Source organism: Oryx dammah, unplaced genomic scaffold (assembly GCF_014754425.2).
Source record: "Oryx dammah isolate SB20612 unplaced genomic scaffold, SCBI_Odam_1.1 HiC_scaffold_22, whole genome shotgun sequence".
Taxonomy (NCBI): domain Eukaryota; kingdom Metazoa; phylum Chordata; class Mammalia; order Artiodactyla; family Bovidae; genus Oryx; species Oryx dammah.
Genome location: NW_024070206.1, coordinates 24,720,488 through 24,747,512, shown reverse-complemented (window position 1 = coordinate 24,747,512; position 27,025 = coordinate 24,720,488). Strand labels below are relative to the sequence as shown.

The following is a 27,025-nucleotide window of genomic DNA, read 5'->3' as shown; positions in this document are numbered from 1 at the left end:
TCTTCTTTTCACAGCTATTTGTAAGGCCTCCTCAGACAGCCATTTTGCTTTTTTGCATTTCTTTTCCATAGGGATGGTCTTGATCCCTATCTCCTTTACAGTGTCACGAACTTCCGTCCATAGTTCATCACGGACTCTGTCTATCAGATCTAGGCCCTTAAATCTATTTCTCACTTCCACTGTATAATAATAGGAATTTGATTTAGGTCATACCTGAATGGTCTAGTGGTTTTCCCTACTTTCTTCAATTTGAATCTGAATTTGGCAATAAAGAGTTCATGATCTGAGCCACAGTCAGCTCCCAGTCTTGTTTTGAAGATTTAGGCCTCTTAAAAAAAAAGCTTTGTGGTGTCATATTGTTATGGGGTTTTAGAGAGCTGATTTTTAAGTGCCTGGGATTATTTTGCCTTCTCTAATCAGAAGGCCACTTTGGGGAGTGTTCCTTTTTTGTACATACAGATCTACCATGTTCTTTAAATAACAACTGTGGAACTTTCCACAGTAGGGACGTGCTGTAGTTTAAGCAGTTTTATTTGATGAACATATCATGTATTTCCAATTTGGGGACTATTACACATCACGTTTCTGTATGGGGGGAGGAAATGATGTTTTGTGTACATGTGCTAGAATTTCTCTAGAGTGGATCCCAAGAAGTGGAATTGCCAAACTGAAATTATCAATATGTGCTTTAACATTTTATATATATTTTCTGTCAGATTGCCCTTCTAAAAGGTTATGTACCCTCACCAACAGACTGAGGGTTCCTATTTTCCTATGCTCATTGCTGGCCAAGCTGTATTACAGTATTTGTTTTAGCTTAGTTGGTGGTTAGATTATTTAATTATTAGGTTGTGTATCTCTTTAGCCTTTATTGGACATTGTTATTCTGTGAAAGTCTATGCCCATTTTAATAGTGTAAAACTAGTTCTCAAATGTGAGTTTTATCTGAATCACCTGCAGGGCTTATTAAACTGTAGACTGGTGGGCCTCACTCCGAGAGTATCTGACACAGGATAAGGTGAATCTTGGAATTTGCATTTCTAATAATTTCACAGGGGATAACTTGCAACTATTAGACTATAGACCGCATTTTAACAATAGCTGTTTATAGGAAGTTTTAATGTATTTAGGATTTAAATCCTTTATGGTGCACATTGCAAATATTTTCTCATATGGAGCGTCTCTATTGACTTTGTATCTACTAAAATATTTTAATCTTTGTCACATATATCTTTGAATAGCTATTGAATATTGGGTTTTGCCTTTTTCCTTTGATAAAATTGTAAACATTTCTTTATTATATTTGAATAATTTCATAGTTTAAAAACACATTTATCTCTGTTTCTAGACTTATTTATATATGTAAGATAACAATCTGTAATCTTCACAGGTATATTGTAGATACAGTTTATGTAAATTTTGCTCAGATTTAAAATGCCATCTTTATCGTAGTTTAATCTTCCATATGTAAATAGATGTTTTTGCCTACAATGAATCTCTGACTGATGAATTTTCTTTTCATGTTGTTTTTTTTTAAGAGGGTAAACCAGAGAAATTTTCATTCGGTCTTTTGGATCCTCCTTTTCGTGTTGGAGTCCCATTCAATATCCCTGTGGAGTTTCAGGATGAATTTGGTCATACTAGTCAACTCTCTACTGATATTCAGCCAGTTTTTGAAGCAAGGTAATCTGAATGTTCATATTTGCTGAGTGTTCACTTCTTTTAGCTTAAATTATTTGTGCACAGTTAACTTCAGATTTATTTAAAATGTTTGATATTTTATGATATCTGGGGGATTTAGTTAGTCCCAAGTTGTTCTCTACAGCTGTAGTGTCTTACATGAATTATCCAGTTACTTGGTTGAGACTGATAGGTCTGTCTTCTTTTTTTTTTGCAAGTGTGATATGATGTCTCCTGGCAGGTCTGTGCACTATGCAATGTCTATTTTGTTGTTTGCTTAGAAATTGTGGGCAGTTAAACTTAGCGGTTACCTACTGGTAGGCTTTTAACCTGCTAGTAGAATTTTTTTTAGTTTGTTTTTAAAACTGTAGCAATAAAATTTATGCTTTCCATGGAAATTTGGTCCTTCCTTGGAATTTGCCTTTCCTTAGTAACCCTATAGAATGAAATGATTGGCTTATATTAAGAAATAGTGATGAAAAGTCCCGTTATATAATTGAGGATGTTCATTGTTTTCCCATTACCTGTTTCTAAGGTGCCTAGGGAGAAATTCTTTTTCTCACATTTCTGCCAAATTTGTCTTTGGGGCCCACTTTTTAATGTATGCTTTCTTTTGCTATTGATGTACTTTTTCGCCCTTTCAGTGTAATTGTTTGCTCTTTTAATCATTTGAGTATGTACTGTATTCCAGGCATTTGCTAGCTGGAGACGTAAAAGTGAATAAGAATATAGGATTTGCCTCTAGAAGCTCACAGACTAGTGAGATACAGCTTAGTGTCCAGATTTGTACCATGGTTAAGTTCCCGAAAAACAAATCAGTTATAAAAAATATTGCAAATGAATTTTTCTAAATATTCTCTTAAGTTGCAAAATATGGTTCTTGTGCAAAAAGTGATTCTTGTGCAAAAAGTGATTCTTGTGCAAAAAGTTATTTTTACATATTGCATTCATTTGAATATTAAACCATAATGGAAGAGTTGAATACTTAAACATCTGTGTTTAAAAATAGCCTGCCAGTCTCCTCCATTCATGGGATTTTGCAGGCAAGAGTACTGGAGTGGGTTGCCATTTCCTTCTCCAAGGGATCTTCCCAACCCAGGAATCGAACCCTGGTCTCCCACATTGCAGCCAGACTCTTTACCGTCTGAGCCACAAGGGAAGCCTGTTTAAAAATAAAGTACACTAAAAATGTAATCCATCTAGTCACAAATAGGAAATATTTGTGTGTTAGTTGACCCCTGTTTTTAATTATATCTTCCATCTTATCCTTGATAAGATATTCTTACAGAGTCTCTATCACACATACATATTGGTAATTAAGATTTGGGACTTAAAAAAAAAGTCTTGGTGGCCTGGCTATGTGTATTTATCTTCATTAAAGTAAGATCTTTGTCGACTGGGTTTTTTTTTTACCTAGTGTTAACTAAATTAAAATAAATATAGTTCACACATACAGCCTAAAGAATTAAATAGGTTGATAAGGCTTATTTAAAAAAAAAAAAAAAAAGAGTAGTTCTTCTGCCCTCTCCACCTCACCAACAATCCACTTCTCAGAACCACTTTCAGCTTTCTACTTGAATTTTTTGGTACCTGCTGCCATATATGTAAGTAACTTTTATGTTACTACTTCCTGATTCTTCAGTTTTAAGCTTTATTTCTTGACTTATGGCTAAGGAAGATGAGGACACACTCTTGTTGCCATTTATATTACAAATAAGCCTCCTTCCTGTTCGCACATTTTTTAGTAAAGTTATACTCTGGCTTGATCAGTATTTAGTGCTTGCTTTATTAAAATTATGTAAGTACTAATTATTTTATTGCACAGCTGTTATACTTTTTTTATTTTGCCAAGTAGCTCTCTGCCAGTTGTCTGGTCTCTTTTCAAGATGCTTGGTACATAGATAACTTGTTAGTTTCATATCCTTTAGACATCTCCCTTGGAACTTTGTGATGTGGTCTGTATGGATCAGCTTTTAAGCTTGTTACGTCTGTCCTTCTGTGGTCTTCTTTCCTGTTCATCCTGGGAATTTCCTCTGTCCTTTGTGTTGGGAAAATATATAAAAACAAAACCTACTGTCAGCCTAGAAAACTTCTTCACAAAGGTAGACGAGAAAGGGAACAATTTTATGATTGAATAAACAGTAAACCAGAGTGATCCTCATGACAATGATAAAAGAGTTTGTAAAAACTGAAGGAAATCTTAACTCTGTTACATGATAAAGTGAATATAACCTATCACATTCATGTTTTCAAGAAAAATTGCCAAGTATCTTGATGACTGGGTGTAGAGTTTGCAATTTGGGGTCAGTTAATTGCAGTTAGGGCTGTGTGCTTTCACTATTGAGGACCGATGTCCAGTCCCTGGTTAGGGAACTAAGATCCTGCAAGTTGTGTGGTGCAGGGCACCTCCCCACCCCCGCCCCTCCACCAAAAGAAAAAAGAACATTTGCAGCTTATTTGTAGATAATGGAGAAAGCGTTAAAAAATAATTTATTTTTTCCAGTGGTTTAACTTTACATTATGAAGAAATAACCAAAGGACCAAATTGTGTCATTCGAGGTGTTACAGCTAAGGGCCCTATAAACTCTTGTCAAGGCAAGGTAAGCATTGTATGTACATGTTATAATGCATGTTTATTTCTTACATGGTAAAAATGAAATTGGACATTTAAAATTGAATAACCTAGTTTGGTGGCAAGATGACAGTAATGTCAGGTTCTGAGGAATTAATCAGCGTCATGTCACCTGACATACCGTTACCACTTTCATCTCTGAGGAAGACCTGCATATTTGCTACTGTTCTTTTTAAAATGGTTATGAGGTAAATATTTTCAGCTGTATTTTCATTCCAGTCTCTTCATAGTCAAAGCCATTTTCAACAGTTATCTAGTACTATGTTGCTTCTTTTCTCACTCTTTTTCTATTTTTCAATATTTTTCTTAGAATACGAACAAAAATATAAGAAACTTTAGCTTACTTTGTAAACATATTGAGTTTGATATTTGGATAAAGGAAAAGGGAGGAATAAAGATATGGATGGTAAGGCAAACTGCAGTAAGGTAATTTTTCAGTTAAGTGTATAGAGTAGCTAACAGATTACTGTGACTAATGTGAAGACTGTAGCTAATAACTTAAGTGATATGTTACTTTTTCCCCATTGTATCATTACCTTCAATATATATTTTAAAAATTTCCCCTGCCAAAATAATGTTTAAAATAGAGCATGTAAGTTTACTGCATTAAAGCAAAGAGCAATTCTGTCCATCCTCCTGAATTAAGCTGTTTCTGGAAGAAGAACTTGAAATTCATGGAAATTTTGACTTTAGTAAATGTACTTAAAAAGATTTCTAGGTTTTAAAAACCTTTTTATTTTGAAATAATTATTTTTACAGAAGAGTTGCAGAGATGGTATAGAGAGTTCACATGTATTTCACCCAGCTTCCTCTGTTAAACATCTTATATAAACATTGCATATTTATCCAGTATTATCATTGATATAATACTTTAACAAAACTCTGGACTTTAACATTTCGCCAGTTTCTCCACTATATTTTTCTATTCTGGAATCTAATCTAGAACGTGACATTATATTTAGATACGTGTAGATTTGGGGTTTTTTCCATTTTACTACTTTCCAGATTTTTTATAATGCCCATACTAATTCTGGTAATTATTCAGAGGGTATGCCTTTTGAATTTGAAGATAGTATTGTCTGTAAAGAAGCAATATAAGTCAGTTTTTTCATCTGCATTTCTTTCATACATACATATGATAATTTTAGTCAATATAAGTTTGCTGAGTGACTTTCTATAATGGTATGAAAATGAAAAGCAAAAAATAAATCAGAATTGAGGTGGTAAATTACGTATTTATTTAGGATTTGAATTTAATTAAAATAATTTTTTTTAACAGAATTTTAATCTGAAGGTTATTCTGCCGGGTTTAAAAGAAGACTCACAGATTTTAAAAATTAGATTACTTCCAGGTAATATTATTTTAAGAAATATTCCTAATATTTACCTTTTAAATGATATTCTTATGATAAAGTTTAATGACACTTACAAAGGTGAAGTGTTTTTTGGTTTGGTTATGGTATAAGTCTTGAAAATACAATTGAACGTCATGCATAACACTAACAGAAATAATCAATGGAAAAACGGGTTAACATTTAGGAAGACTTAAGTTCTAAAAATAATCCTGAAAGAATAATGTGAATATTGAAAACACATTGTGAAACTGTTCTTAAGGATGTACAATTAGGATTATATAAGAACTGGATCTGTCCTTTACTTTTTCTGATATAGCCAAATATTTCATATTTTAAGAAGAGTTTCTTATGCTTTCATGTTGTTAATTTGAGTAATGATTTATCAACCTAAAAACTGATTTTAATGAAATTTTTAATGAAAAAGAAACATATTAACTATTTCCTTTTACAGATTCATGTAGTTTGAGCTTTCCCTCAAGCCTGAATTGATAAAGAAGTAAAGATTGGCCCATTGGTAGAAGTAAAAAAAAAAATTTGTTTTGTATTAATACTTATGATGCTTTTATTTTGAAAGGTTAGCTAAAACATATGGATTATTCAAATCTCAGGGGAAGTTCTTATTAACCAGATAGTGCTGACAATGCTTTTTAGAAGTTGAGAGTGATGATTGTGAGGTGGAAAGTGGGACTGTGTAGTCAGAGTGGTCAGTGACTCAAGTCTGCCCCTTGTGGCCATGTGACCTGGATGGGATACTTACTCTCTCTGGATCCCAACTTCTCAGGCATAAAATGGGGATGATACTAATAGTACCTTCTTGGTCAAGGTCATAGTAAGGATTCTAAGAACAGAGTTGGCATATGGTTAAAAATATTAACTGATATAACTTGTTCTTTGTAAACTTGTGTTCCCAGTATTTAGTATAAAGTGTTTTTTAAAGTATCAGTGTTTATAGGGCACACTAGGTCATGCTGCTATTGAAGTGTAAAACCTCTTTATTAGTTTAGAGGAAAATTATGGTGCAGCTTGCTTAGAATATCAAAGGGTTGTGGGCAGTCTTAACAAGTAAATTATCTGGTTATGTCATTACATGAACTGATCCTTTGAGCAAAATTACGTCATAGAGGTATGTAGTGTGCCTGAGAAATCAGTCATTGTGTAAAAGATAGAAAATTTAAAAAGTAGTTTAATAAACTTTTACTTTTTTTCTTGAATACTTTTTTCCAGGATCTTTTTAGTATTTTACACATTTGAGTGATTTCTAGCATGAGTTACCACATGTCTTAGCTTGTCCATAAAACCGAGTCTAGACCTCAAACATTTTAATACAACTGGGAATCTGTACATTTGGGGATTGTGTGTAGAATCTATTCTAGGGGGTAGAAATGTTTAAACATGGATATTTCTTCTTTCTCTTTCAACATTATTTAAAAGATACTAAAACTTAAAATGTTAAAAGCTGTTTCTTTTGCTATTTTAACATTTCAGTTTTGGAAACCTGAATCTCATATTCATTATATAATTTTCTGGTAGGTCCTCCTCGTCGATTGAAAGTGAAACCGGATTCTGAAATTTTAGTTATAGAAAATGGAACAGCTTTCCCATTTCAGGTAGAAGTTTTGGATGAATCAGACAATATAACAGCACAACCAAAGTTGATTGTTCATTGTAAGGTAAGCTGTTGTAAGATAAGAATGTGTAGATTTTGAGTGCCATTGTAGTAACTGGAAATCACTCTTATCTTTTGGCTCTTTTTATAGTAAGCCTTATATAGTATCTAGACTGTGTAATGATTATTCCATGCAGAAATTTGTGGGCTATCTCATTGCCAATAATTTTCAACATCTCTAATCCAATAATGACACCAAGTATGCCAAGTATTGAATTACAGATTCCTCCTCACTTCTTTGTCCATCCTCCTCATTTCAGATGAAGTATTCAGTTATGAGTAGAATGATACAATTATCCTTTAGGATTAAGGATGGATGGGTAAATGAATATGAGTAAAAGAGCTCAAGAAGGAAAGGAAAACCCAAATAGGTAGAGTAAAAGAAAGAATGATGGTTAAGGAAGTTGATTTTTCTTCCAAAATCAATATATTTTACCTAGAATTGTAGAAACTTACTCTTTTCATTCAGAAATTGTCTAGGATATTAGTGAATTATACTTACAGTTTTCTAATTTATAGTCAGAAATAGCAGCTATACTATATTCTTTGAAAATTTAAGTTATTGAGTAACCAGTTGCATTTGATTGGGATCTTAAATTTTTTTGTATGCTTCCAATAGTTTTCAGGTGCTCCAAACCTTCCAATCTATGTTGTGGATTGCAGTAGTTCTGGAACCAGTATTTTATCAGGACCAGCAATTCAAGTTCAGAATATTAAAAAAGACCAGACACTTAAAGCAAAAATTGAAATACCTGTAAGTTATTATTGTTTTTCATTGGTATTATATTGAATTTTTATTCAAATACTCTTTAATAGCTTTATAATATTTCATGTAAAGTTGTTTGACTTTTTAAGATGAGATATTTGTGATTCTTTTAGCCAGAGGGAAGAAAAGGCAAAAATGAAATGGTATAGTAAATAACACTTTGTATCAGATATTAGAAATTTCTTACTCAAACCTTTTATAATATCTATAGCTATTATTGATTATATGTTCCTAAAATTATTTTTTCCTATTATTACAGTGTAACAATTACCCGTTTTATTTTATTCGTTTGTTTCTTATAGTTTACACCTATTTCTTAGAAAGTTTAATAAATGTCCCTGTTGAACCACCACAGAAGGATATATGAACATTTAATATGTATGTATAATTTAAAATAAATACATGGTTTTTCTTAGTGTTATCCTATAAAGAGAGTGCTGTGTTGATGTGTCAGGAGGACCCTTGTTCTTGGGCGTTCATCATGGCTGAAGGTGAGGCCAGCCTAGAGGAGGGCAGGCAGGTGATAGAAGCATCTGCTTTCCTAAGATTGCTAAATGAGACAGCAGATACTTACGCAAGTGAAATACCTGTACATGATTTCTGCATGATTGATGTGGTGGTAGTAAATGGCGAATTAACCAATCAGTTGATTAACCAATGTTTTTCCAACTAAGTATACATCAGCTAACATATACTGAGCCTCAAAAGGGTAAAAACTTTTATTTTTTAAAATTAGAATGAGATGATTTGACTTTAATTTTTTTCTTTTGAAACTAGTTCTGTTTGATAATCTTAAAACATTTGTTATGCATTTCCTTTTTTTAGTAATGTGAGCAATGTGTTTTTGAGTGTATTGTCTTGCAAAAGATCAAGACAATTGATCTTGAAGAAAAGATTTGTTGTTAAGGAGAAAGCTGGGCTTGAAAGCAAGGGAACATTTACATACAATTATATAAATATTGCAGAGCAGCAGCAGGCTGAAAACCAAGAGTCCAAGACAGTTAAAACAAAGACCACAGTATACCTGTAATATGTAGTTTTAATGTTATCACAAAACAGTGACTGTTAATTTTGAGTCAGGCAAATAAGATGTGCTTATGATAGCAGCAGGTGGGTTATTTGCCTGATACTCTGTGAGGTAGTAATTTTGACTTTGTCATTATTTGTGTGAATGGGCTTTGATAGAATGACCTCAAGTAGATGAGGAGGGAGACATTAGCGAAGCAGGATTGTAAAGGTATTTTAGGTTTAGACTTGAATTTTTTGTATTCTATGGAATGCACTATACCTAAATTCTGAGATGATTGTGTAGTGTTTTAATTTCATGTGCCTGAAATCAATTTATGTAGCGTACCAGCTCATCTCTGCTGATTCTTGAAACACTGCTGTTCCTATGACAAATTACAAACTGCTCAGCCTTGGCACCTAGAGTCCTTATTTAGCTACAAGCAACTCTGTCCACTTACCCCAATAAAAAATGAATTAAAGAAGCTCTAGAAGCTCCTTAAGTAATATATTTTATGGCAGTTATTTGTCTCTGATTTTGTAGAACATTCTTAATTTATTACACGTTTGTTCTTATTAATAAATGCTGACACCAAATCTGTGTTACATGATTAAACTTTCAGAAGTTTGCAACACTTTTAAGCAGATTTACCAAGAGGAATGTTCTTTTAAGTCCAAATATGCTAGTTTTAGGAGAAAGAAATGGCAGCCCACTCCAGTGTTCTTGCTTGGAGAATCCCAGGGACGGGGGAGCCTGGTGGGCTGCCGTCTATGGGGTCGCACAGAGTTGGACACGACTGAAGTGACTTGGCAGCAGCAGCAGCAGCATGCTAGTTTTAGGTTTTAACAGTGTGACCACTTTCGTTATTTATAACTTGATGGTGTAAAATATGGACTTGCTAATAGTACAGTGTCGTCTTAATGAGAGAACCTATAATTGTTAACAATATATAAGATTAGCTCCCATAATATTGGAAATAAATTCCTAAGTAATATGAAAGATTCACCATAAAAGCCAAAAATGATGTTTTCAGTACAGATGTTTTTATTCAGTATGTTACTTGTTTTTCTCTCTTCCCAGAGTTGTAAAGATGTGGCACCAGTGGAGAAGACTATTAAGTTGCTCCCCAGTAGCCATGTTGCCAGATTACAGATATTCAGTGTGGAAGGACAGAAGGCCATCCAGATCAAACATCAGGATGAGGTTAACTGGATAGCAGGAGATGTTATGCATAATCTTATTTTTCAAATGTATGATGAAGGAGAAAGAGAAATCCATATAACATCAGCTTTGGCAGAGAAAATTAAAGTAGGTATCTCAGATAGATCATTTGCAAGAATTTTGTACATTTTTTGCTTGGAAGACTGAACAAGTTATATAGGCTGTCCTTTAAGAAGACACTCATCCCAGCAAAACAGCATTGTTATTTAAAATCCCAGGCTAAATAAAGTTTTTTTTTTTTTTTTAACATGCACTAGATTGGAATGTTGAATGTGTCAAATCTGTCCTTAGAGAAATGATTTTGACACCTAAACAGAAATCCAGTCCTGATGAACTGTATTTCTGTTCACAATTAAGATCTCCACTTGACCAGAGCAGTATTTTTGTAGCTCTTCTGAAGGCACTAAAGAAAAGGTCTGTTAAAGGCAAATGCTAGAACAGTATTGTGAACCACAAACCAGACCCCTGATTTGGCCATTTGAAATTGGTATAGTCTCTAAAACTGTTACTTGTACACAGTGGTTTTGTCAGTTCTCACTAGCTTCAGATGGTCCTCAAACCTGCCATCCAGATGTAGTGTTTGTACCTTGAAAGGGTGAATCTGTATGCTTAAACTTGAACAGCTCACCTAACAGAACCCAATTAAAATGATGGTGTTTGGTTTTTTTCCACCATGCTGCACAGCTTGTGGTATTTTAGTTCCTCAACCCGAGATTGAACCCAGGCTCTTGACAGTGAAAGTGCAGAGTCATGACCACTGTACCACCAGAGAATTCTCCTCTTTTTGCAGTATTAAATTCTGTAGCCATCCTGAGTCTCCAAGATATAGGATCTGATATCTTGTAAGAATTGTTTACCAGGGTTCAGCTGACATGATTTTTAAAATCAGATTTGGAATAGCCCTTGCGCCAGCCAGTTTATTTTTCCCCTCCATAAGAGAAGGGAGGATCGTGAGAGAAATAGTCCTTATCCTGCTTGGAAGGGAGGCAAGCCATTTTTATCTCTCAGCAGATCTGAAGGCAAGTGGTTTAAAAGTGGTACTAGCAACCTGGCTTCTGAACTGATACCTTGCTTTCTCATAATAATGTCTCCACAGTTTAGTTTCTCACTAGGATTAAGAATAAACATTGACTTGAGAGCCTCTTTCTGTATATAACGTTCTTTTTGCCATTCTCTAAGCTCATGGCCTGCTTTTGACACATTTTCCTCAATTCTAGTCATGATATATTTCTTGGGTTCCAGATATTTTAAAACATGTACCTTTATTGACTGTAAAGGATATTTATACTTTTATTAAATGTATACACTTACAGTGACTGTGTAGTCTTTAGAGAATTATCTTATTACCGAGGAAAGTCAACCCAAACTGATAGAGAAATCCTCTGAGCAGACATAGGAATTCTCTGAGCAGAGAGCCATTTTGTGCAACTCCTGCTTGCTGCTTCCACTATTTAAAAAAAGAAAAAAGTTATAAAGAATAAACAATGGTTTACAAAGATAACAAGGTAACTAAGAAAGTTGGAATGGTGTAAACTAGGATCACAATATTAGAATATCAGTGATTTAAGAATCACAGCTATAAAGGCTAAAAGCATAAAGTTGAGCTGAAAGTCTTAAATAGAAAGGATTGGAAGTTTAAAAGTAAAATGGAGTGGAGTAGTCAACTTAAAAATGGATCAAAATAACAAAATATGGAGTTTAAGAGATATAAAGTTAAAATTAGAGCTAAAAACATTTGGGAGTGGATTAAGATAAAGATGTGGCCAGGATGGTAATTATATAGTGAATTTAACTTTTCTCACCTTGCTGGATAGGGTCCACTTATATCTCATTTAAAAACTGTAATAGTAAGATTCTTTTTGAAAAAAAAAACAAAAACAATTGACTATAACTTCTCAGAATTGATCACATGATTTGATTCCCATGATTTTTTTAAACTATAATGACCAGAGTAATAATCTTGTGGCGAAGTGCTAAAGGAATGACTTAGGAATATTTATTTCATTGCATTGAAAGATGTGGCAGTATTAACAGGGAAGACAATGAAGAAGATAACTTTTTTCTCTTGGTAATATATGAACCACCATCATTTATGGTCATAAAGGGCCTGCCTTTTTCCTTAGAGTTGGGGAGGTTGGGTTGGTAAGATAACTGGCAGTAGGAAGACATTGGAGTAAGCTTTATATGATTCTTAAGTATATAATTTCCCTTCTAGGTTAATTGGACTCCTGAGATTAACAAAGAGCACTTGCTGCAGGGTCTGCTTCCTGATGTGCAAGTGCCGACATCTGTGAAAGACATGCGCTATTGCCAGGTTTCGTTCCAAGACGACCATGTGTCTTTGGAAAGTGCATTTACAGTAAGGTGTGTGGGCATATGACATTTCGAGATATTCAGCATATGGTGACAAAGATGCTTTTCCCCAAAGCATACATATCAAAGTCATTTTTTAATGTAGAAATTTCCACAACTTCTTGGAAACAGGTTGTCTTTGGAATAAAGCTTCACTGATGATAGTGATTCATTCTTAATATCACTCTCAGCCTCTACTTAACTTGGCCCTTTAGTATCTGCCAGAACTGGAACTTTTGTTAAAGGAATGTCCCGCTAGGACAAGCAACAGTGAAAACTCCTAGAAAATGGCAAAGACGTGAGAAACACAAAAGATGCGGTGTGACAGTCAGTGTGTTGCTCAGAAGGAATTCTTTCATTAGTTAGTGGCGACTTTCAAAGCTGAGTCTACCTGATAGAAAAGAGGAAACTTTAAGTAAATATATAGAAGACCTGTCCTTCACTCTGGCTTGTCAGTTCCTTGGCTGCCTCTTTTTTATTAACCTTTTCTACTTTAATTCTGTACACATTTCCATACTATTCCAACACTTAGAATAGCTCCATGTCTGAGATAAAATGATCAGATGTACCACTCTTCAGTCAGAGACAGATCTCTTGATGAGTAGTTCTTACCAACCCATCTGCTTTTTTTTTTTTCACTGCTCTCATGTCATAATTTCCTTTTAATCCAGGATAGATAACTGTGATCTAACATGCATTTATTTTTGGGGTCAGTATTCTCTACTGTCTTTGCAAGCTATCTTTTCTCTATTTCCCTTTGGGTTAATAGTGATACTGTTTTTAAGTTTAAGAAAATGAACATTACATATGTGACTCCTTAGCATGTTGAAACTTTTTTCTACAATAATAGTGTAATTAAGGCCTTTAATTTGTTAATCAATTTCAGACCACTTCCAGATGAACCTAAACATCTAAAATGTGAATTAAAAGGAGGAAAAACGGTACAGATGGGTCAAGAGCTTCAAGGAGAAATAGGTTAGTATGAGCTACTTTCTTTCTTTGAAACACTTCTATAATATGTCCTTATGTTCATGTTTTGGCATACATAATCTGAAAGGAAAACTTTGGGTTTATATATGGTTAATGGTTTAAAAGCAATGGCACCCCACTCCAGTACTCTTGCCTGGAAAATCCCATGGACGGAGGAGCCTCGTAGGCTACAGTCCATGGGGTCGCTAAGAGTCGGACACGACTGAGCGACTTCACTTTTACTTTTCACTTTCATGCATTGGAGAAGGAAATGGCAACCCACTCCAGTGTTCTTGCCTGGAGAATCCCAAGGACAGAGGAGCCTGGTGGGCTTCCATCTATGGGGTCACACAGAGTCGGACACGACTGACGCAACTTAACTTAATGGCTTAAAATCCACTGTTGAAAAGGTTGAAGCATTTTCCCTATCTTTGCCTATGCTGACCTGTGAAAACAGTTAGTTGAAAAGAATGTTGACTTTTGTTAGAAAAGAATGTTGACTTTTGTTAGCGTAAAATAAATATGTGAATGTGATTCATATCCTATACTTTTCTTATATCCAAATTATTACATGACACTAAATTGTTTCCTTCAAATATTCATGGTAAAACATGTGACATCAATATCATGTTAAGATACTGTAAAATTAAACTTCCTCTCCCTTTTTAGTTATAACTGTTACAGATCAGTATGGGAATCAGATTCAAGCATTTTCACCAAGTTCTCTGTCTGCATTGGGAATTGCTGGGATTGGACTTGATAGCTCACATTTGAAAACTACTTTTCAGGTATGACTGTTTCCTGTTAATAGTTGACTGTTTCATTCAAATTACATATAACAGAAAGTTTGGTAAAAACAGAAATGAGAGATTTGATTGCAGTATTTACAATGAAAAATTGTAAAAGGCATTGGAGTAATTTTTATTATGAAAATTTAAACATACACAAAAATGTTGAACATACACAAAAATAGCATAAGTAGTATAAGTAATTCCCATGGTCCTACCAGTCGGCTTCAGCATTCATCACTTCCCCCTTAACCTGTCACTTTGAAGCAAATTCTATACATCATACCATTTCATCCTTAAGTATTTTGACATGTGTACAAAGGTCATTTTTCATGTAGCTATTTGAGTAAAAAGTTCTTGGTGCTCAGTCCCTGCATTGAATAGGATACACTAGTTGTAAAAGTGTGCAGGTTTGCAGCTAATTGAGATTAGCTTGAAAAATAAGAATCCTGGTGAAATTATTTCTGCAAGCAAGGAAACAAAAGTATTCTTCTTGGAGAGATTAAAGATGGTTTTCGAGAAAAGATGTTGGAATTGAGCCTTCAAGGAACCTGCCAGCCTAGAGCAGGTCAGAAAGAAGGAATTCTAAGGCTCGAGTAAAGTTGAATCCATTTAGGGCATTTAGTGGTTTTTAAACCTCTTCTTCCTTTTGGAGCCTCCATTATCCCTTTTACCCAACAGAATAATGATGGGAGTCTCATCATTGCCCTTCCTAACTGGAGTTTTTGTTTCCACTAACCTACTAGGCTGTTATTTTCTAGTTTTCAGAACGCCTTTTCTACAGTATCTTAGCACTGCTGAGGAACTTCTAATGGTGTTTTGTTTACTGTAAAAGATAAGGTTTGATCTATGACTTTCAGATGCTTTCTTGTCTAGCTTCACCCTCTGTGTAGATGAAGTCAGATAGTAACCACTGTTGTACATGAACAGTCTCTCCTTCCTGTCACTTTATGCATAGACACCCATCCTCTTTCAACTAATTGTTCCTAAATTATAACCTGTTTTCCTACATCTTGTTTTCCCTGTCTGTTACATTCCCATCAGCATATAAACTTGCCATACTCTCTCTCCTCTCACCTCACAGCTTCCTTTGGCCCTGAAACATGTCCATCTAGTACTGCCCTCTTTTTCTCCTGTTTAGAGTACAGCTCCTCGGAAGAGTTATGTATACTGTCTGTTTTCACATTCTTCAGTCTCATTCCCAGGCAGGCCTCTTGGGTTTTTCTGCCACCTGACCAAATCTAGTGTCATTTTTCAGTTACCATCTTATGCCACCTGTCAGCATTTTATGCTGTGCGATTAGACTCTGTCTGCTTAGGGTGCCTAAGTAGTATTCTGCTGTAGCACACCTGTCTCCTTCCATGGCTCATTCTCCAGTCAAGTTGACTTTCTTTCTACTGTCATTTACAATTGATAGGTACTATCTTGACTCACGGAGAAGGGAATGGCACCCCATTCCAGTACTCTTGCCTGGAAAATCCCATGGATGGAGGAGCCTGGAAGGCTGCAGTCCATGGGGTCGCTAAGAGTTGGACACGACTGAGCGACTTCACTTTCACTTTAAAATTTCATGCATTGGAGAAGGCAATGGCAACCCACTCCAGTGTTCTTGCCTGGAGAATCCCAAGGTCGGGGGAGCCTGGTGGGCTGCCGTCTATGGGGTCGCACAGAGTTGGACACGACTGAAGCGACTTAGCAGCAGCAGCAGCATCTTGACTCACTTTCATAGAAACAATAGAAGTCTACCCCTAATCTTTGCATAAAAAAAGAACCTTCCTTTTTTTTTATTTTTAAATAACACTGTTTTTAAAGTCTTTTTAAAATATTGATTTTAATGTGCCATTGTTTCTTAAGATTATTTCCATATCTTCATAAAATGTACTGCTCTTCTGAAGCACATTCCCTTGGTAATCTCAACATGTAGCTAAAAAATGTGGCAAACAGGGAAGGAACTTGTTGGGCAGGCACATATGTGGCTATTTGGGGAACAGAAAGGAGACAGTGCAAGTGTAAAGAAGAGGGAAATTAGGAAAAGATAAGGATAAAGGACATAGGTCGAACCTTTTAGATCTCTCCCTCACAAAAGAGAATTTCAGTTTCTTGTCTCAGGAAATGAAATTCAGGGCACGCCAATGTTGGCATATGTGTGTTACTTGCTGTTGTTTTACCAGAAACACATCTGTATGCACATAGGTAGTGACAGCATTTTCTTTCTTTTTTTCTGAAAACTAAACATGATCTTCGTGGTGTTTTTTTCAATGTGCTTTTCCTCACTAGGAAAATACACAAAGTATAAGTGTGAGAGGCGTCAGATTTATTCCAGGTCCCCCTGGAAATAAGGATCTTTGCTTTACTTGGCGTGAATTTTCTGACTTTATTCGAGTGCAGCTAGTTTCTGGGCCACCAGCTAAACTTCTCCTTGTAGACTGGCCAGAGTTAAAGGAGGTAAGTACCTTGCTGCCTTGATTGAAAGAATTTAATATCAATATTTTGACCTACTAACTGCTTCAGAGTGTTAGTAGATCAAAAGTTATATTTTTTTGTTGAAGTAGTAACAATAGTAACAATAACAAAAGGACAAAGTAATATGAATTTTAATACTTTATTATTCATCACTGTGCCTTCATTTGTTAAAAAAAATAGTGATACTTCAAATTCTGAGTTTTATTATAGAAATTAAAAATTGCATTAAAATAAAAATAGATAATGAACCCCCAGTTTCAACAGTTACTGATTTTCACCAATTGTATTTCGTTGTTCTCTCTCACTGGCTTATTAAAAAAATGTTTTTGCTGGAATTTTTAAATGCATGCCAGATATCAAGTCATTCATTATACTCTTAAAAACACCAGTTTGCTTCCCTGGGCATACAGTTATACATATCTTAAATACTAATTTGCAAATCTCTGTCAAATCTGTTACCTTTCAATTTTCATTAAATTTTTAGAATTCTGATTTTAAAATGTTCACATTCTGATGTTCAGTTATGGTGTGGCAGAGCCTTATCTGTTGGTATGAAAGGTTATTTTTTCTAATGGAAAATCATCTCACATAACCATGATAGTAGATGAAATTATACCACAAAGGAACTGATCATCTGAGAAAACCTTAACATATCTCTGCTCTAGTCCTTTTTTTGATTTGTAAATTTAAAAAATATGACAGTGCTTTAAAAACAATTTTTTCCTTAACACTTGTTGACTGAAGAGTTGTACTGCAAAGCCAGTGCACTTATTTTTATATAAAATCATATTTACTGCATAAATCAATGCCTTCTTAGAAACCTAATGATGTCAATAAAGAATTTGTTGACTGACAATATCATGGAATAATTTGGTACCTTTGGTGGAAAAAAAACTTTACATGTTCATATTTTTAAATGATTTTGTAGGAGAGGAATATAAAATTAACGACAGCTTGTTAACTCAAAATTTTATTATAGGATTTATTTGCAGATACCAGTGAAATCCAGAAGCTTTAAAAATAAAACCTAAAATCAATTATCTGTTAAGAGAGATGTTGTATATGGGTAAGGCTGAAAATGTAATCATTGAATATGTGGTTTTCCTAGAAGTTTCCAATTTAATTTTTGACCTACCTCCCTCGTCCACACACAGGATCTTAAATAGAAAGGGAAACTAATCTAACACCTAAGCATGATAAATAAAAAAATTATATAAATATACATATATTTTCTCAGTTAATCTTCAACAACATTATGATGTATTGTCCTTCCTTATAAATGAAGAAACAAATTCCTTCCTTATAAATGAAGAAACAAATTCTGAAACGTTATATTGCACAACGGTATTAATAAGTGGCAAATCATGAACATTTGATTTTGGTTATTTCCTTTCTTCCCTACTGCCCAGAAGAATTTTCAGCTAACAACTTGGGCTGTAAGTTGTTTACTGAAAGATATTCTTTACCAGGTAGTTTATGTTTGATAGATGGACAATTATGTAACTAGAAATAAAGACCCTGATGTGTTTACATTTGGAAACATCAGCACTTTTTGTGTATTCAGGCTTTTTATAAAACTTTAGCACATAGAATATAGTCTATCCATGAAAATTTTTTTGGTAGTTAATCATAAACCAGCTTCAAGGGTATCTTTTTATTTTTTTTTTTATTTTTATTTTTTTTCTTTTTTAATATATTTATTTATTTTTAATTTTTACTTTACAATTCTGTATTGGTTTTGGCATAGATTGACATGAATCCACCACAGGTGTACATGCGTTCCCAAACATGAACCCCCCTCCCACTCCCCTCCCCACAACATCTCTCTGGGTCATCCCCGCGCGTCAGCCCCAAGCGTGTCATATCCTGCATCAGACATAGACTGGCATTTCGATTCTTACATGTTATTATACATGTTTCAATGCCATTCTCTCAAATCATCACACCCTCTCCCTCTCCCTCTGAGTCCAAAAGTCCGCTAAAAAAGTTCCTAACACATTATTGATGTTTCTCCCACTTTTTAGCGACCTCCTAACATAATTGGAGGGATGGAGGAAGCAGAGGGAACATTACTAGTAGGAGAGAGGTGATAAATCACTTTCCTTTTTTGCTAGTTATGTCTTTCCTATCTTCTGTTTTCTTTAACTTTTAACATCTGGTACAGAGGATTGGACTTTAATAGGTTTCTTGCTTGACAGTGAGTTTTCTTTGATATACCTAGGTCAGCATACAAATTCCCAGAGTTACACAGGCCTTACTTGGATTAAGGGAAAAGCAAGAATCATTTTAAGTCTACACTGTTTTAAGTTTATCCATGACTAGGACTATTTGACTAGGAGCTGGAAAGCTATGCATACTGCTTCATGTAGACTTGACAGAGTGCCAACAATTGATGGAGGAGTTAGACTGTAGGTTGACTGGTGCTAAATATGAGAGCCTAAGATAACCTTCTGTTTCCATTGAAGTCCTGCAACATGTAATTTTCAGAATTCTTGACTGGCTCTGGAAGCCAGTAATGTCAAATATATTTTCCCTTTTATCAAATTTTTAATCATTTCTATAAGAAGAGTATTATTAGTGACAGTATAATTGACTTTCAGAAGTTTATTTTAATTGATGGAAGGAGCTATAAATTCACTGATTGTTTCACTTAAATAGTAATCATATTGTTCAGCATGTTTTAGTGCTTCTTAAAAGATTTGTATCTGTTTTAGTCCATTCCAGTAATTAATGGAAGAGAATTGCAGAATCCTCTCATTGTTCAACTTTGTGATCAGTGGGATAATCCAGCACCTGTGCCACAGGTTAAAATAAGTCTTGTAAAAGCTAACAATTTAAAGGTAAGTTTTCAACATCCTTAAGTAATTCTCACTTAAAATTTTGGCTTTCATTCTCAGGATCATCATGTCTTTAGCTATTAGCTTTCTTTTTTTTAAAAAAAAAAAATAATAGTCTTATATAACCTTCACTGTTGCTTAGTTTTGTTTTTGTTATTCAGTCACTAAGTTGTGTCTGACTCTTTGTGATCCCATGGATTGTAGCATGCCAGGCCTCCCTTACCCTTACTCTCTCCTGGAGTTTGCCCAAGTTCATTGCTTATTTTGTGAGTCTAACATTTTAATAGTTATTTTGAGGAAGTACAGTTTATATCTTGCAAACAGTGTAACAAGAGATAGCAGTCTCTAATTATGACTGTTTATTACACAATATTAATAATACCTGAATTTCAGATTAGGAATAGGTAATGCTGACAAGCTGGAAGAAGTTAGATACAATGACCTGCACTCTGGATTATGAAACAGGCATTATTGGGGAAACTTAAAAGCTCTCAGGGTGAAGCAAGAGACTCATATGAGTAGCTGTGCTCTGCCTGCCTTTTGGAGAGCTACCTGGGCAGAGCTGTTGGACCTCTACTGAGACCTAGTCTAGGGAAATTAGCAAGCATGAACATGGCCTTGTAATGTTTGGGTGCAAACATAGTGCTTGGATACCAGAAAATTCAAGATTAGGTTCAGTTCAGTCGCTCAGTCATGTCTGACTCTCTGCAACCCCATGAATCGGAGCACACCAGGCCTCCTTGTCCATCACCAGCTCCCGGAGTCTACCCAAACCCATGTCCATTGAGTCAGTGATGCCATCCAACCATCTCATCCTCTGTCGTCCCCTTCTCCTGCCCTCAATCTTTCCCAGCATCAGAGTCTTTTCTAATGAGTCAGCTCTTTGCATCAGGTGGCCAAAGTACTGCAGTTTCAGCTTCAACATCAGTCCTTCCAATGAACACCCAGTACTGATCTCCTTTAGGATGGACTGGCTGGATCTCCTTGCAGTCCAAGGGACTCTCAAGAGTCTTCTCCAACACCACAGTTCAAAAGCATCAATTCTTCGGCACTCAGCTTTCTTCACAGTCCAACTCTCACATCCATACATGACCACTGGAAAAACTATAGCCTTGACTAGGCGGACCTTTGTTGACAAAGTAATGTCTCTGCTTTTGAATATGCTATCCAGGATGGTCATAACTTTTCTTCCAAGGAGTAAGCATCTTTTAATTTCATGGCTGCAGTCACCATCTGCAGTGATTTTGGAGCCCAGAAAAATAAACTCAGCCACTGTTTCCCCATCTATTTGCCATGAGGTGATGGGACCGGATGCCATGATCTTTGTTTTCTGAATGTTGAGCTTTAAGCCAACTTTTTCACTCTCCTCTTTCACTTTCATCAAGAGGCTTTTTAGCTCCTCTTTACTTTCTGCCATAAGGGTGGTGTCATCTGCATATCTGAGGTTATTGAGATTTCTCCCGGCAATCTTGATTCCAGCTGTGCTTCCTCCAACCCAGCTTTTCTAATGTTGTACTCTGCATGTAAGTTAAATAAGCAGGGTGACAATATACAGCCTTGAAGTACTCCTTTTCCTGTTTGGAACCAGTCTGTTGTTCCATGTCCAGTTCTAAGTGTTGCTTCCTGACCTGCATACAGATTTCTCAAGAAGCAGGTCAGGTAGTCTGGTATTTCCATCTTTTTCAGAATTTTCCACAGCTTATTGTGATCCACACAGTCAGAGGCTTTGGCATAGTCAATAAAGCAGAAATAGATGTTTTTCTGGAACTCTCTTGCTTCAGTGTTCCAGCAGATGTTGGCAGTTTGCTCTGTGGTTCCTCTGCCTTTTCTAAAAAAAGCTTGAACATTTGGAAGCTCACGGTTCTTGTATTGCTAAAGCCTGGCTTAGAGAATTTTGAGCTTTACTTTACTAGCGTGTGAGATGAGTGCAGTTGTGCGGTAGTTTGAGCATTCTTTGGCGTTGCCTTTCTTTGGGATTGGAATGAAAACTGACCTTGTCCTGTGGCCACTGCTGAGTTTTCCAAATTTGCTGGCATATTGAGTGTAGCACTTTCACAGCATCATCCTTCAGGATTTGAAACAGCTCAACTGGAATTCCATCACCTCCACTAGCTTTGTTCATAGTGATGCTTCCTAAGGCCCACTTGACTTCACATTCCAGGATGTCTGGCTCTAGATGAGTGATCACACCATCGTGATTATCTGGGTCGTGAAGATCTTTTTTGTATAGTTCTGTGTATTCTTGCCACCTCTTCTTAATATCTTCTGCTTCTGTTAGGTCCATACCATTTCTGTCCTTTATTGAGCCCATATTTGCATGAAATGTTCCCTCGGTATCTCTACTTTTCTAAAAGAGATCTCTAGTCTTTTGCATTCAGTTGTTTTCCTCTCTTTCTTTGCACTGATTGCTGAGGAAGGCTTTGTTATCTCTCTTTGCTATTCTTTGGAACTCTGCATTCAAATATGTGTATCTTTCCTTTTCTCCTTTGCTTTTCGCTTCTCTTCTTTTCACAGCTATTTGTAACGCCTCCCCAGACAGCCATTTTGGTTTTTTGCTTTTCTTTTCCATGGGGATGGTCTTGATCCCTGTCTCCTGTACAATGTCACGAACCTCCGTCCATAGTTCATCAGGCACCATGTCTATCAGATCTAGTCCCTTAAATCTATTTCTCACTTCCACTGTATACTCATAAGGGATTTGATTTAGGTCATACCTGAATGGTCTAGTGGTTTTCCCTACATTCTTCAATTTCAGTCTGAATTTGACAATAAGGAGTTCATGATCTGAGCCACAGTCAGCTCCCAGTCTTATTTTTGCTGACTGTATAGAGTTTCTCCACCTTTGGCTGCAAAGAATATAATCAGTCTGATTTTGGTGTTGACCATCTGGTGATGTCCATGTGTAGAGTCTTTTCTTGTGTTGTTGGAAGAGGGTGTTTGCTATGACCAGTGCATTCTTGTGGCAGAACTCTATTAGCCTTTGCCCCACTTCATTCTGTACTCTAAGGACAAGTTTGCTTGTTCCTGCAGGTGTTTCTTGAGTTCCTACTTTTGCATTCCAGTCCCCTATAATGAAAAGGACATCTTTTTTGGGTGTTAGTTCTAGAAGGTCTTGTAGGTCTTCATAAAACCGTTCAACTTCAGCTTCTTCAGCATTACTGGTTGGGGCATAGACATGGATTACCGTGATATTGAATGGTTTGCCTTGGAAACAAACAGAGATCATTCTGTCATTTTTGAGATTGCATCCAAGAACTGCATTTCGGACTCTTTTCTTGACTATGATGGCTACTCTATTCCTAGATAGAGATATAATGGTCTAGTAGATATAATGGTCATCTGAATTAAATTCACCCATTCCATTCCATCTTAGTTCGCTGATTTCTAGAATGTTGATGTTCACTCTTGCCATCTCCTGTTTGACCACTTCCAATTTGCCTTGATTTATGGACCTAACATTCCAGGTTCCTATGCAATATTGCTCTTTACAGCATTGAACCTTGGTGTTGCCAGGCAACACAGAAAAGAGATCTTGGAATTGTATTCAGCCAGACTTGAGTAGCCCTCCAGAGATTTTATAATTTTAGTAGATACGAACAGTTTGTTTTATGTAAGTACACAGTTCTCTTGAAATTAATCCATTAGTTAAGAATTTCAGTAAGGATTTCACAGGACTGAACTTGTTTGTCTTAAAAGCTGTACAGAAGAGTATTCCCTGGTGGTCCAGTGGTTGGGATTCCGTGCTTCCATTGCAGGGGTCGTGGGTGCACCTTGGTCAGGGAACTAAGATCCCATAAGCCATGTGTGCAGTTAAAAAAGGTAAATAAAAACTCTACAGGAGGTTAAAGTGCCAGGAATGACTTGTCATCCACATGGACTAGTTTTCAAGGTAAAGTAAAAAGGGTCAAAAGTCTTACGCCTGTCAAAAGGGACTACAGTATTGCTGTTATATAACCTGAAATAGAAGACTGACCTCTGGCTTAGCAGCGAAGATTTAGGACCCAGATGGAAGAAGGACTGAAAAAGATAGGTTGAGAGAGGGAAGATTGGAAGGTAAATGAGACAGACACAATTGCAGGGTTTTATTTTAGCAGTTGAATTACTCTTTTTCACTTGTGTCTCACCAACTATTGCTTTTTTTTTTTTTTTGCGTGTACCATAATTACCTAATCTTTAGTTTCCGTTAAACAGAAATTAAGTATTAGGATTAGGAGAGAGTCTGATTTTCTGCTACGGCAGTCTTCAAATTTACTTTTGTTCTTAGTGTTTGCTTCCAAGAGAGTTAAATAATGATTATATTGTACCCCAAATAAGAGTATGATCCTCGTTTTTACAGAAGCATCTGCAAAAGACTGAAAGATTCTTCTAACAAGTGATTAGGAAATGTGGCCACTGATTCTTAATCATTTAAAAGTAAAAGCTTGATTATCACTACAAAGGTAGTATTGCAACAAAGGTTTAAGAAGCACATCTGTGTAAATATTAAGAGAAGGATGAGGTGACTAACGACAGACATGGTGTTATGCCGTGACTTAGAATTATGCATGTGCATCTATGCTTATCCTCCTGCACTGTCTCCCACAACCCCCCGGTTTTGGCATAGACCTTCTGTATTTATGTGACCAAACTTCACTCGATATGTCAGAGTTATTGAAAGAGTGAACACTGAATTCTGCAACTTAATAATTGAAATACACAAAATTCTAGTTTAACTGATCAATGTGAATGATTGTTATCCTTTGTATTATGTGATTACGTATTATATTATTTCCACTAGTTTAAATTAGATAATTTTAGACTTTAGAGTGTGTGCAAATGTAGCTTTTGAAATAGTAATAGAGGAAAAGAATTTGATTTGTAGAATTTTCTAATTAACTGTTTTGTTTTGTTTCTAGCTCACTCCTTCAAACCAACAGCATAAAACTGATGAAAGGGGCAGGGCTAATTTTGGAGTGCTCAGTGTTTTTGCCCCTAGGTAAGAACTGAAAGTTTGATAGTTATTGGTATTATAGAGATTGATTTTTTATTATTAGTTGAAGTTAAGAGTAATACATAGCTGCTATTTAGTGTTAGTTAGGAGTTGGAATGAAACAGGAGTAGAGAGGTTTCCTAAATGAGTTAAATTTTGTAGAAATTGTCTCAATTTTTAATTTTAACTAATACAATTTGAACCCTGCTTCTCCCTTTCCCTTTTTCTTTCTTTTTAGAGGAGAACATATTATGCAGGTTAAAGCCATTTATAACAAGAATACCATAGAAGGACCCATAATTAAGTTAATGATTCTTCCAGACCCTGAAAAACCCATTCGTCTCAATGTTAAATATGACAAGGATGCTTCGTTTTTAGCAGGGGGTATTTTCACTGGTGAGTAATTCAGTTTTAAAATAAATTTGTGGTGATAATTTGCCTCTTAGATTAATAGGATAAACTATTTATCCCAGGTGTTCAACATGATAAAAAAGCAATCATGCTGTGGACTTTTAAATGGTGAAGAAAGTATATTTGACTTAGCTTTATTTTCCCTCTCCTCTATATCCTACATTGCTTTAATGGTCAAGAATGAACTTAAAGTTCATGTATAAGCTGATAGCTTAAAGTAGTTCAGTTTGTGTTTATTCATTCACTGAATTGGGAGATTCTGCCAGAGAAGTATGAACTGCTGAATGGCAGGAGCTGCGAGGGTGTGTTCCACTAAATATGTTGCACTGTTAAACCAAATTGAGGACTTCAACTTAATTTGGATAGAAATACATCCATAATTTATGATTAAAGACACTTTGTAACAGCAAACATTTACTGGATACCTGCTATGTACACCCACTATTCTAGATTGTTAGTTCCAGTAATAAACATGGCAGTTTTCATTGAGTTCAGCCTAATGTAGGAGACAATCAACTAAGCAGATGATTCCTGTGTAATATGGCAGCTGTCAAGTCAATAGGCAATTATATTTGCTTTGTATCGGTCATTTTCTTGAAGACTTTGATTTTCTTGAATGGATGAATTCCTGTGCAGTGAAAGAAGCAGACCAGAAAGTTTAAAGTGAAATTTAACAATATTTTTAAATAATTATGTATATACATAAACTTTTAATTATCTGTTCAAGGAGATAAGTCCTATTTCCTGTGTAAAAACTGTAAAAGGTGACCAATGAATATTATAGATGATAAATATAAGGGAATATTACTAGTTTAACTATGGTATGCTATTGAAAAATCAGAAAAGAAAGTAAACACTGTATTCACAGACTACATAAAGCATATAGATTTGTAACCATTTGACTTAGATTGCTGAATCTTAGTCTAACTTTTCTTTTTATTTTTTACTGAAGTACAATTGACTTACAGTGTTGTCTTAATCACTGCTGTACAGCAGAGTGACTCAGTTATACATACATACACACATTCTTTTTCATATTCTTTTCTATTATGGTTTATCACAGGATAGTAAATATAGTTCCCTGTGCTGCAGACAACACGGTCTAACCTTTTTGGTCTTGCTTGGCAGACTGAAAATAAGACAAAGGACTATTAATGGCAAAGATTTTTTTTTTCTCGCTTTATAGCATCATTTATGGCATGAAGTACGAACATAATGTGTTTATACAAACACATGACAGTTGTACATCATCATCTTTACAATACTGAAGGATCAAAGATGTATTTATTAGATTTCTGTGGGAGGTTTAGCACTATTGATCTATATCCAATACCTGTTATGATTGTATAGTTCTGTAGACAAATAGTTGTGGAAGACTAATTAAAGAGTAGTTTTATTTCTTCATCAGAATTTTATTATTAACATTTAAAGAAGATGTATGCTTTAAGACATAGAATTATTTAACCAAATCCACTAATTGAACTAGAAAGAAAATAACTCTTTAATGTTCCCCATTACAGATTTTATGATTACTGTTATTTCTGAAGATGACAGTATCATTAAAAATATTAATCCAGCACGTATTTCCATGAAAATGTGGAAACTGGCAAACAGTGGGAACCGACCGCCAGCAAATGTAAGTCATAGAAAGCATTTTAGAAGTTAAAAGTAGCTCTTAGATTTAACATAAAATTAAATGCAGTTTAATATAAAAATACAGTGTGTATATCCTGTAGAACTAGAAAGTAACTGAGTCCATCACTTAGATTTTTAAAAAACATACCAGGATATGTTTCAGAAATAAGTCTAAAGAGCAGTAGCACAATACAGAAAACCACTAAATATCATTAAGAGATAATATAGAAAGTGAGAGAAAAAAATGATTGATAGAGTACAGAGCAGTAGAGTGG

The 27,025-nt window shown here is 35.2% G+C and overlaps 1 protein-coding gene across 2 annotated transcripts in view; it reads left to right on the top strand.

Moving 5' to 3' along the window:
• SMCHD1 (structural maintenance of chromosomes flexible hinge domain containing 1) overlaps window positions 1–27,025 on the top strand; it is a 121,321-nt gene that overhangs the window by 52,953 nt on the left and 41,343 nt on the right. For both annotated transcript variants that reach the window (XM_040264685.1, XM_040264683.1), the window contains exons 20-33: window positions 1,539–1,683; window positions 4,184–4,280; window positions 5,592–5,664; window positions 7,198–7,337; window positions 7,953–8,087; window positions 10,186–10,413; window positions 12,542–12,690; window positions 13,565–13,653; window positions 14,317–14,435; window positions 16,713–16,880; window positions 19,613–19,738; window positions 24,631–24,710; window positions 24,943–25,100; window positions 26,636–26,751. In XM_040264685.1, the coding sequence (XP_040120619.1) occupies window positions 1,539–1,683; window positions 4,184–4,280; window positions 5,592–5,664; window positions 7,198–7,337; window positions 7,953–8,087; window positions 10,186–10,413; window positions 12,542–12,690; window positions 13,565–13,653; window positions 14,317–14,435; window positions 16,713–16,880; window positions 19,613–19,738; window positions 24,631–24,710; window positions 24,943–25,100; window positions 26,636–26,751 (1,823 nt within the window). The remainder of the gene's footprint in view (window positions 1–1,538; window positions 1,684–4,183; window positions 4,281–5,591; window positions 5,665–7,197; window positions 7,338–7,952; window positions 8,088–10,185; window positions 10,414–12,541; window positions 12,691–13,564; window positions 13,654–14,316; window positions 14,436–16,712; window positions 16,881–19,612; window positions 19,739–24,630; window positions 24,711–24,942; window positions 25,101–26,635; window positions 26,752–27,025) is intronic.